At 35.8% G+C, this 12,542-nt stretch overlaps 1 protein-coding gene across 1 annotated transcript in view; it reads right to left on the bottom strand.

Moving 5' to 3' along the window:
* LOC113517946 (thrombospondin type-1 domain-containing protein 7A-like) overlaps positions 1-12,542 on the bottom strand; it is a 127,254-nt gene that overhangs the window by 13,503 nt on the left and 101,209 nt on the right. The window contains exons 5-13 of the mRNA XM_052903434.1: positions 10,773-10,918; positions 10,088-10,219; positions 6,143-6,339; positions 5,408-5,513; positions 4,511-4,719; positions 3,694-3,889; positions 2,631-2,785; positions 1,826-1,938; positions 973-1,085 (exon numbers count right to left, since the gene is read on the bottom strand). Of these exons, the coding sequence (XP_052759394.1) occupies positions 973-1,085; positions 1,826-1,938; positions 2,631-2,785; positions 3,694-3,889; positions 4,511-4,719; positions 5,408-5,513; positions 6,143-6,339; positions 10,088-10,219; positions 10,773-10,918 (1,367 nt within the window). The remainder of the gene's footprint in view (positions 1-972; positions 1,086-1,825; positions 1,939-2,630; positions 2,786-3,693; positions 3,890-4,510; positions 4,720-5,407; positions 5,514-6,142; positions 6,340-10,087; positions 10,220-10,772; positions 10,919-12,542) is intronic.

The following is a 12,542-nucleotide window of genomic DNA, read 5'->3' on the forward strand; positions in this document are numbered from 1 at the left end:
CTGTCACACATGCTCGTACAAATAATTTGTTTCAGTACAATTTAATGAAAACGTATACAAATAAATTAAATTGACCTGACAATAAGACTGTGTTAACTAAGCAGACGTTAACTGTCCACTGTTGGGGTGGGGAGTGGGGGGGGATGGAGGATTGTTAATAATGCGGACTACAAATCCCGTTGCTAACAATATATCCACCCTGTCAGGTCGACCTCAACGTGGTCCCCCCTGGAAACCATCGTGCTAAATTTATCATGATGGGTTAACTGATCTGCCTTTTCATTCTCACTTATCACCCCTCATTGGTGCTCCGCCAATGTATACCGTTAGCGCGGGCGGAGTTATCATTTCATTATTATCCATTAAAAAAGCTGTCCAATGCTGAACATAGGCCTCCTCCCATAAAAAAGCGGTTTTGCCAGTAGTCGCCACGCTTGGCAAGTGGGTTAGCAACCGGAGTTAGAGTTTGGTGATGTTTTTAGAGGGACGCTGCTGCCCATCCTCCGACCATTAAGTCTTTAGTTACCTCTTACGATACCCACGGGACAGGAAGGTGTGACCCATTCTATGTCGAGTGTTTTTTTTTTTGATGGGTCAAAATGGGTGACACCGCCTGCGCTAACGGTATACGCTGGCGGAACACCAGTGAAGGGTGATCGATGAAAATGAAAACAGGCCAGTTAGCCCGTCATGATGAATTTATCAGAAATTAACCATGATAGTTTCCAGGGGGAACCGCGAGGAGGTCGACCTGGCTGAGTATATTGCTAGCAATAGGATTCTCAGTCTCCATTACTAATAATCCCTTTCCCCCCTATGTCGAGTGTTTACGGCATTATGTTGATGTCTTATTATTGTACAAATAAACAATACATGATTTAATGTTTCCATTTGTTAGTAATTTAATTTATAGAGTGTGTTATTAGTTCTATGGAAACAGACTGTAGTATTTCTTTTAAATACACTCCTTACCACATGTATTAGGGCAAGGTGACCAGGGCATCCACTCGTCGATTTTGCACGCATGCCGGCGGCACCTGACCGTGCAAGCTCGGCGCGCTGCCGGCTTATGTAGAGGTGCACATCTAAACACAATTAAATATATGGATTGCGTTTGCCCGAGTAGGCCATAGACAATGAAATAAAAATAATTGTACGCCCCCTAAAAACGATTTCCGTATGAAGTCCAAACAACTATCGGAAATGACAAACGTAGTAAGTTTATAAAATTCCCGACATGCAATTTCGGGTATATACACAAAAATAAGATTATCAGAGGGAGACTTTGTACAAGTCGATTGCTTGGGTACATCTGTCCCATTCGTGTTTTAACCATGAAGCAGCTGTGTTTGCATGGCTGTGTTTCGGTTTGAAGAGTGGGATATGGCGTGAATTTACTGGGTACAGAGGAACAACATCTGAGTCCTCAGGAATGGCAACGCATGGAGGGTATCATGGGCGAAAGTGTATACTCTGTTATGTCCATGGTACTGCTCATGTCTATAGGCGACGGTAACCACTTTCCATCAGGTGGACCGTCAGCTTGTTTGCCATTCTAAGTTGTATAAAAAAAAATGTTTTAAATTATTTATTTATTGAATTAAATAGTAAAATTTTGAAATTTTTTTTAAACTTATATGGGAAATGAATAAACTCATTGTGTTTCTTTCATTTTCGATATTTGTTTCGACTTCATCTGAAAGTCTTCTTCAGGGGCGTTCGGCGCTTTCCATCAAGGCGTCTCGCCATAGTTCATTAATTTTCCTTTACATATGTATATAGATACGGTTTTTATTAGTTATTAACAAAATCCTATTCAACTTACAGCCCACCGCGGACGACGTCTGCGTTGTTTTGGATGCACATCACTTGTCTCACCATTACTCCTTCTTCAACGCAAGGCTCTTCCTCATCGCTTTCGTTGAAAGGTTCTCCATCCTATAGAATAAAAAAAGTTTGTTTATGGACATTTTTTAATTTACACTTAGTGTTGGTGACATTTCTAGATGGTCGGTTAGGTCAATTTTTTTTATACCACAAAGGTGGCAAACAAGCGTACAGACCGTCTGATGGAAAACGGTCACTGTAGCTTATGGACGCTTACAATATTTGTGACCAGGGTAATCATGTGCGCATTGTCGACTAAAAACAAACTTCAATACGCTCTTATTGAAGAACCCTATATTGTAGACTCTAGAGGAAATCTTGGTAGGGAATTTATTATACAGTCTGAACGTTCGCAGGAGGAAACCCCTCTGAAACTGCACTGTGCATGACTGTTTAGTTTCCAGCATGTGAGGATGGATTTTCTATCGATAGGGAGCAGTGCGATGATAAAAGGTGGCTGTGGGCATTATTTCGAACAATTCCTCAGAATACAATCTGTTGTACAAGCAAAGTTGAACACACAAAGGGAGGCAAAGTATCGACTTAAAATTAAGGGTTCGATAGCTCCTTTGAGCTTGGGACCATCGATAATTTTCATAGTTGGTGTTTGAACCAAGTCAAGAGGACTAAGCTGGTATCACAGTATTCTAGTTCATAGATGAGAGCAGTACTTTATGAGGGGCCGGACGATTTTAGTTAAATTAAAAAATTATGATCACTTACTTTTATGAACTTGAACTTACTGAAAGGTCCGTGTAGTTAGCAGTGGCCATGTAATCTTGGTGCCGATGCTCGCACGGGCCCCACGGTGTTGCCAGCCAGGAGTATGTGGCGCAGCCGTGGTTATTACACGTCTCGTTTTGTACCAACTCGTGTTCGGGTGGACACGAATAGCCACCTGAAAATATATATGAATACAGTCATCATGCCAACCTTTAACTGTCCACTGTTGAACATAAATCTCCCCTTTGAAGGGTTTTGCCCGTAGTTGCCACGCTTGGCAGGCGGATTAGCAACCGCAGTTAGGTTTTAGAGATGTTTTAAGAGGGACGCTGCTGCCCATTCCTCGCCTTCCCTTAGTTGCCTCTTATGACGCCTACGGGAAAGGAAGGGGTGGCCTATGCCAGGACCACCTGGTCAATGAGTACAGTATGTGAGTCAAAAGGAAGGGTGTTTGTATTTATGTAGATATGTTCTACCGTGCCGAATAAAATGCTAGTCCGATTTTAATGAATATAGTCTTAATGTCAAAAAGCTTTTAAGGTTCAGGAGGCATAGGCTGTCTTTTACATGTATTGTTTAAAGAAATTGGTTTGGTTTGGTCAATTCGAGAAGATGGATGAAAAAATAATTACGAAAGAGATTTATGGAGCAAGAATGAATGGAGATGTCGGTAGGAGCCGCCCTAGACAGATGTATGTTGACCAAATAGGCGATGTGCTGAAGAAGGGCCAAACTAAAAGTACTCGTAACCGGCGAGCATGTATGAAAAGATTGATGAATGTGGAAGAAGCGAAAGAGGTTTGTTTGAATCGAAGCATTTGGCATTCCATTGTTTTTGCCTACCCTAATGGGAGATAGGCGTGACAGATATGTATGTATGTATGTTTAAAGAAAGAAAAATCATTATTATAAACTATTTTTTTCTGCAGTCAGGTTACAGTTTTCTAACCTTGTTCTTATTTATAGTAAAAATATTTATAGTAGGATCATAGTATGTATAGTAATATTTAAATAAATTTAAAAATACTGATGATTTTCGTGTCCGGTACTAACTATATAAGAAAAAGTCTTTATAGTAGTTACCACGGGACGGGTGAGCTAGGATGTGCCGTCGGCGGGTTCTAGTGGGCCTGGGGTGCGAGGGGGCCGCGCAGCGCGCCGAGCACGGGGACCAGGGTCCCCAGGCCGACACCACGCAGTCGCCGGCGCATGCGATGCGGCAGCGCTCGCTGGCTGCCGGCGCGCCTGCAGCGCTGCACCAGCCGCGCTGTGCTTCTTTCTGTAGTATGTAGTTTATTATATGTTATATTTTCGTTGCGTAGTTTAGTAAGAAATCAATTTAAAATAATTTGTATTTATTAAATACCCTAACTTTATCAGAAAATGGATACTAAAAAAATGTTTTTTTTTTTATAGCGTTCATCATCATCACCATATCAGCCGTTAACTGTCCACTGCTGAACATAGGCTTATTATGGAATTTATCTTCGTTGTGCAGTTTCATTAGGAATTCTTAGAAATGGGACTGACTATTATATCGATTTAAATAGATTCTCATTTATTCAATACAATAACATTATCAGTAAACGAATACTAAAAAATATCGTTTTTGGTAGTGTTCATCATCATATCGGCTGAACATAGGCCTTCCCCTATAGAGGGGTTTTGCCAGTAGTTGCCACGTTTGGTAGGCGGTTTGGCAACCGCAGTTTTGGTAGTGTTCCTAGGTAATAAATCAGTTAATATACACATACCTAATATGATCCAATATACTTTAAGAGCAGGCACCTAATTAATAGGTGATTTTTTGATAATTGAATAATAAATATAATATTTTCATACGTTCAATAGAGTGAATACTCGTATACGTGATTTGAGAAGAATATGGGAATATACATACCCCATCATGTCCGATACATTTTAACTCTCTGGTCCGTTTGCCGCGTCCGCATGTGTCGTGCGAATCGTACAGTATACACGGGCCCCACGGCAGTGCCTTCCACGCGGCGCACCGTGGCGTGGAGCAATGTCGTTTCTCTTCTAGGGGAGGGCAGGGTGCACCGCCGCCTGATGCTGCGGACTTGACTCGTCGACGACGCACGCTGTAGCCTGTTATCAGTTTGAAAACTTTACTAATGTTATGTATGTGAAAATGAGCTTGTTTGTTACAAATTTGATATTTATTTATTTATTTAGTACATCAACAGACAGAAACAGACAACTTTTTATAATATAATACTAATTAACAAATAGTACAACTATAATTGGATTGCAAACTTATTGCAATTCAATTAGTTGTACAAAACATGAACAGATATGAAACAGCATATATTGATTTTTAATATTTATATAAAGAATATTAGTCAATCATAGCCGTAGATAGAGGAAGAGGCATTGAGAGGCAATGCCCTACCTTAAAAGGCCCAATGCCCTACTTAATATGACCTTAATATACCTCAAGAAGTTTAGACAGATTCGCTTTTTCGAAGTCACTTAATGATGCCTTCTGCTCTACCAAAAAGTTCTTTTGCCCTACTTTAAACTTGGGTCTAACCACGGCCCTGTAATGAACGATTAAAAGAAGACGTAAAAGATAGAGTTATTAATCTATTATATTATTAATTATAGATTTCTGATAGAGTATTAATATTCGATTTACAATCAATATAATCGGATAGTGTTACTTTTTATCACGCAGACGAAGTTGCGGGTAAATGCTAGTAAGAGATAAATGTCTTTCCGTGACTAAACAGAATTGAGTTGGGTCGCGCAATTATTTAATGACATTACAACTAACCAGTGGTAGTAAGCTGTTGTACGGGGAACAAAGGACACCCGTCCGTGGGCTGGCACGCTCCCCATTCACCCCATTCGCCTACTACGCAGTCCCGGGGACACGGTACCTAGGAACAAATGTGAAATTAAAATAAATTGCTCACAAAAAAATATAATTTTCATAAAAATAATAACATTTTCGGAAATATAATGAAAATAAGGAAAATTTGACAAAGACAATTGTAGATAAGCGCTATACGGGTTACAAAGGAATTGTTCTATAACAAAGGCATGGTATTTAGGGACTATAAACCAGCATAATAATTTTTTTTTATACAACTTAGAATGGCAAACAAGTATACGGCCCACCTGATGGAAAATGGTAACCATCGCCTATAGACATGAGCAGTACCATGGACATAACAGAGTACACTGTTTCGCTATTTGCCATTCCTGAGGACTCAGATATTATTCCTCTGTACCCAGTAAATTCACGCCATATCCCACCCTTCAAACCGAAACACAGCCATGGAAACACAATTGCTTCACGGTTGAAACACGAATGGGACAGAGGTACCCAACATGCAATCGACTTTTGTACAAAGTCTCCCTCTGGTATATGAATACGATGTATGATCACGAATTTACAAGTATTTTATATTAAAGGTTTACCTATACATAATTTTTTTAGATCCCTTGTTACATTTATTACATTTTTTTTAATTATTATTTACTTTAACACCCTAATTATACTCACCTCACAAGGTTGCATAAGAGTTGGCGACGGTGTATGCTCGCATTGGACTTCGGGTAAAATCCGCCCATCTGCGCGGGCGCATAACACATTTCGCCTCTGTATACCTCCACCGCAGGTCGCCTCATTCTCCGGCTCTTTATAATCGTACCCATCGTAATCATCGCTGTCATCGATGTCATCAGTGTCGTCGGTAGTCGCTGAAGGGATTTTCATTTAATATTAATAAGAGCATATAGTAATGAAGATTGTGTTTTACAAAAAAACAAAGAAAGCTGCCAACTTTTCACACTTGTCACGCTTGTCACAATTGAAGCCATTCAATTGTGACAAAAACAAGTTATTTTGAATTAAATAAAAGGATTTTATAAAAATTTTACGAGACCAACTTATAAGTATATCGTTTCTGATGAAAAAAAAAATCAATTTTCCAAATCGGTTTATGATGGAGTTATGAGGTAACAAACTTACAGAAATATAAATAAATTGAGAATATCGTTCTTTTGAAGTCGGTTAAAAACCTCATGTTAACGGTCGTTTGTTAATTTTAATTTCCAAAAGCATTTAATCTATTTTAATAAAATTTTATAAATGTGTATTATTTATTTCAACTTGGGAGATAGAATAATTATAATTCGGATAAGAAAAAATCCACCCCGAGTAGCTAATAAAATATAATAATTATTATAATTTTTAATAAGATATTTTTAAATAAATAGTTTCTATTCTTATATTTTTAGATTCCTCGATGTTATTGAAACTTTTTGTAGGTTCGTAAGATTGTGGTATTTCTATTTTGTAACTTCATAATTTAATTAATAAATTACAATCAAAACTTTAAAACAAAAAGGCCATTGTAATGGCTGAAATGATTGTTTTAAAACTTTGTTTGATCTGTGTTTTGTTTAACATAGTTTGAGTATAGGATAATTCTAGTAATATTAAAAAATGTGAAAGTTTCTAAGACGTTTTTAAATATGCTTGTAATCGTGAAATATTTTCTGCATCGAAACGTCAGCAACAAATAACCAGGTATATAGGTACTATTTACCTAAAAAAAATATTATTTTTTCAACTTATTAAATCCCGATAGTGTATTTAGAATATGTGTAAATAACGCGAGTGTTTAAAATTAACTGTTTTTATGTTTCTTACTCAATCATATTTAAATGGTTGGACGGATTGAAGTAAACATAGGTAGGTTATATCTTAACTTAAAACATAGGACCCTATACAAGCGAGCAAAGCCGCGGAAAACATCTGGTACAGTTATAAAGATCAAAAACTGCTTGAGAACGAATCATGAAATTTTTTTAATATAGAAAGTAATTCGTTTTATCGCTATGCTATCGCCGGTTGTACTTTTAATAGCATATCGTAATACGATAACAGCAACGGCTGCTGCAGACAAAATCGTCAATTTACAGTTTCCTTATAGAGTTTCAAAGGAATGGACCGAGCCAGAAACATGTGGTTCAATCAAAGATATTAAACAGTTCTTACGCTCGGAGTTAATTCATTTATGGCGATTTTCCGGCGCAGTTTTAAATTTAAGAATTATATGTAGAATAATTTTCGTGCAGGTATAAACCTGCAGTTTTTTCCTATATATACTTTGGAACTGTTTCTATAAATTAGTACACAATTATAGAAAATGCGGAACAAAAATTTGCGCGATGAAAATATGGGCATATTTTATAATATGAATAAGGAATATTCTTATGCCTTAACGAAGATATTTTAATACAGAGACTTTAATTTCTATAAAAAATATTGCAGTAAAGAGAAACGAATAAGCAAAGATGACATATATGTCTTACATATATTGTCTATATGTATAGATGCATGGAAATTCTTGAATATGACATTCTTGCATATAACCTCACATAAATATAATCTTTGCTGATATTATTTTTTAAAGTTTCAAGAGCTGGTTATAAAATGATGGGATCCATGGAATGAGCAACAAAGGTTAGATTTTTAATCATACTTTTCTGTATTAAAACTTATATTGCTTTGTACATCCACTTGTCTATTCGACATATTTTAAATAATAGTAATAGAGTAAAAAGTATTAAAATACTTAGCATTTTATTCAATATGAGATGTACTCGAATTTAAATGTATTCGAGAGATTCGATATAGACTATTCTGATTTTTGATGACCGGTAGCTGGCTCAGAATGGAAAGAAAAATCATTTCATTTGATAGCCAAAGGTACGGTTATAAAATGACGCTACGGGCTGATATGTTGTTATGATAGGGTCACGTACCTCGTAAAATATCCATCGTATTGACTTAATCTCAAAATGTATTGCCCATAAGGATGTTTTAAAGACAATCAGTAATACCGTATTGAAGAAATAAAACCTTCTGAAATAAGTTACTATACTTTGACGATAAAAGTAAATGCAAAGTAATTTGAATTCCTAGGTACACCTACTGATTGTAGAATTATTACCTAATTAAGCAAAGGGAAATCCCGACCAGAGTAAACTGGTGACTGGGGCGTGTGCTTGCCTTGCCACAGATAATATAATACTGGTCTTGCTATGATAGTATAAGAAAACTGTATTTAAAATTATTAATCGAATATAGTAATTGTTGAGACAAATAGATGGACGGATGGACGATATTGCATCATAAGGGTTGTGATATTATGCTACGGAACAAATAAAATCAGTTTGCAGACGGGATATGTGATACAAATAGTGTATCTCTCTTTAAATATGAAGTGACTAAGGGAACTTTTTTTTTTTGTGGGTGAAAATGGTATGGTAACCCCGCCTGCGCTAGCGGGATACGCTGGCGGAGCACCAGTGAAGGGTGACAGACTGAGAGATGAGAATGAAAACAGGTGAGTTAGCCCATCATGATGAATTCCTTAGGAATTAACCATGATAGTTTCCAGGGGGAACCGCGAGGAGGTCGACCTGGCTGGGTATATTGCTAGCAATGGGATTTATAGTCTCCATTATTAACAATCCCTTTCCCCCCGACTAAGGGAACTTAATGGTCGAAAGATAGGCAGCAGTTTAGCAGAGTGAGCATTTAGAAGTTACAGTGGTATAAAGAATCCTTTTTAGACAGTCGTGGAAGAAGAGTGGACATAATAATGTAGTAGTTGTTTATAGGTATAACAAACATGAACAAACAAAATGCTCACTATTAGAACTATATTAGCGCAAGAAAATTTCGGAATTTCCCTCACGCCTAACCCGTTATCTTCTGATCCCACGGGTGTTTATAAAATTCCTTTCTTAGTAGAAATTTACATAGCATAAATTTTCCTGAAAATGTCAACTTGCTAGATTCGGTGTTTTGGGCATTGAATATTCATTATGTTAAGCAGTTTCTCTTATAAATTTTCTATTCTATTATTTAATTTCTTACTAATATCACAATAAATATTATGAGTATTGTTAAAAGTAAGTTTAGTACCTACAGCAATATTATATATGTGAATATGTCTTTGTTTTTTTATTTATTTGTCATATTTTAGCGCCTTCACTCTCAAATGTTTTTTTTTATACAGCTTAGAATGGCAAACAAGCTGACGGCCCACGTGATGGGAAGTTATAACCGTCGCTTATAGACATGAGCAATACTATGGACATAACAGAGTATACTATTTCACCCATGATACCCCCATGCGTTGCCATTCCTGAGGACTAAGGTATTATTCCTCTGTACCCTGTAAATTCACGCCATATCTCACCTTTCAAACCGAAACACAGCCATGCAAACACAACTGCTTTACGGTTGAAACACGAATGGGACTGAGGTACCCAAGCAAACGACTTTTGTACAAAGTCTGCTTCTGGTTTAGTATTTACCATAATATTTACCATAGAGAAGGATACCTATTGGCTACTTTTTATCCCGGTTAATTAATATATTCCGGTAATATGGGTGATTTCGCGAATAAAAACTAGTATTAGTACTAACGTGGTATGTGGAAGAACGTAGGCTGTTCGGTGGTAATCATGCATCGGCTCCACTCCCCCGGAACCCAGTGCGCGCTCGGCTCCAAAACGGCAGGTCTCACTTCCTCCACTACATCACATTCCCTTCCAGTACCTGTCTCGATTTGAACCAATATATATTTAATAAAGTAAATGAAGCTAATATGTGTTAGTTACAAAGCATATTTTTTTTTAGCAAAAAACAAAGTTTTTTATTTATTGAGTAACTAGGAAGATATTTATGCTGTTTTCTATCGAATTTTATATGATATGAATTTTTTTTTTATATATTTATATGAATGTTCGGGCAATGGAAACCAAGTTATATTTCTTTTTAAAAAAATCCTAATAGAGCATATGGAATATATTACCAATGCTGGTTGTTACATGACAAGAAAGTACAATTGGTTCGTTGATTGCTTAGAAGACCAGCATTGCTGTACAATCAAGTAACGATACTTTTCAAAATTTTATATATACTATTAATAAGCAATAAATTATATAAGTAAATAAGCAATAAACAAGTTAACTGATTCCTATTAAATATTAAAAAAAAATAGTAAAATTATTGAAATAAATCTTTTCCTAATTTCGAAATTTCTTCTCTCTTTTTCTCTTCTCTTCGGAACACAAAATTTTTAAAATAAACATAAGGAATTTATATTTACCTTGTGGTAATTGTTTTAATCTACGTATGCGTACAAGAGCACCATCTGAACGTGGTCGCCATGGCAACCATTCAGCTAAAGAACAGTCTTCTTTCATCACACAGACCCTGGTTGTGCCTATACGAGCTAGGGCTGAGCCGCAGTACCTGGTAATAGAAAAAATTATACAAACATGTGAGTAAATTTTTTGGTAACAGACAGAAGTCTATTTATGATGAAAGAAAGAAATTAAAGGGTGAATATGTGGTTATTTAAATTGAGCGGTTTTTTAAAAACATAACTAAAACATATGTTTATAATCGTGGTTGTTGATACTTCGTGAAACTGTACATATTTTATATCTACGGAGAAAACAAATGCATATAGTTTTAAATGCCTTAAACAACGAAACCGGCCAAGTATTTGTTATACCATTTTTTTTTTTGGAAAAAGTACAAGTATTTTTCTAATAATATCAAATAAAAAGAAATTGCTTTGATTTATTTTTTAAATATTGTAGTTATTATATTATTTATAATCATTATAAAATTGCTCGTTAGCTTCATCTTTGACCTTCTTCGACTTAATCGTTATTTCCCATCTAAGAATATTGAAATAATTGAACGGAATTTTAATAAATTTATTTTAAGAGCTTGAAGGGCTTTATAAAATGATTTTCAGCGAGTAGTGGATTGCGCTTACAATGTTGATCTTTACTTAGAGACAATCTGATTATAGAAGAACACCCGATTGTAGATACATAAAAACAAGTCTCTTAAAACACTTTTAAAAACAATCTTTTTTATTTTTAAAAGTGTATATTTATTCTTCGAGCTCTCTCATTTGATATACTATATTAGGAGGACGGACAAAATATACATCATCCATAATTTTTTATGGTGGTTTTACCGTGGTTGTTTTAATAATATCATAATATTTAATATGGTATTGACACAATAACTAAAGAATAGAATAGAATACAAGATATTTATTGCCAGAAAAACATACAATTACACCAGAAATTACGATATATATAAGAAGAGTCTCATATAAGGCAAAAGGAGACCTCCCAATTTCGGGTATATACACAAAAATAAGATTATCAGAGGGAGACTTTGTACAAAAGTCGATTGCTTGGGGACCTCTGTCTCATTCGTGTTTCTACATGCATGGCTGTGTTTAGGTTTGAAGAATGGCATATGGCGTGAATTTACAGGGTACAGGGGAATAACACCTGAGTCCTCAGGAATGGCAACGCATATATATCATGGAAGAAAAGTATACTCTGTTATGTCCATGGTACTGCTCAGTTGTCTATAGGCGACGGTTACCACTTTGGTGGGCCGTCAGCTTGTTTAACAAAAATCTAAATTGTACATTGCAAAAAAAAATAGGAAGAACTGGTTCCAGATTAGCTTATAAGATTTGATCTAACAAAGTAAAACACATTGCAAGTTAAAAAAAGCTTGTAAAAACTTCATGCAAATAACGATTATCCTATTTATCTTTCATAAATTTAATGAATAACACGGAAGAAACCATATTGTTTTATAAACGTATTTATTCCAATAACAAAAGTTTCGAAACTTGATTCCATGTTTTTTTTTTTTATGTATAAATAACTAATAAAAGAAAAAAGCGAGCATCCCGCGAAGGTTTTAAGTTGGGCGTAACTTTTCACATAAGTTTCATACGTGACTTGATATCATAGCTGTCTAGCAATATCGTAAAAAAAACACCATAGGACAGAAGATGCTATATAAACCCGGCGACAATTTTTCGCATAAAAAT

Source organism: Galleria mellonella, unplaced genomic scaffold, assembly GCF_026898425.1.
Source record: "Galleria mellonella isolate WM207_F2 unplaced genomic scaffold, CSIRO_AGI_GalMel_v1 utg139, whole genome shotgun sequence".
Lineage (NCBI taxonomy): Eukaryota > Metazoa > Arthropoda > Insecta > Lepidoptera > Pyralidae > Galleria > Galleria mellonella.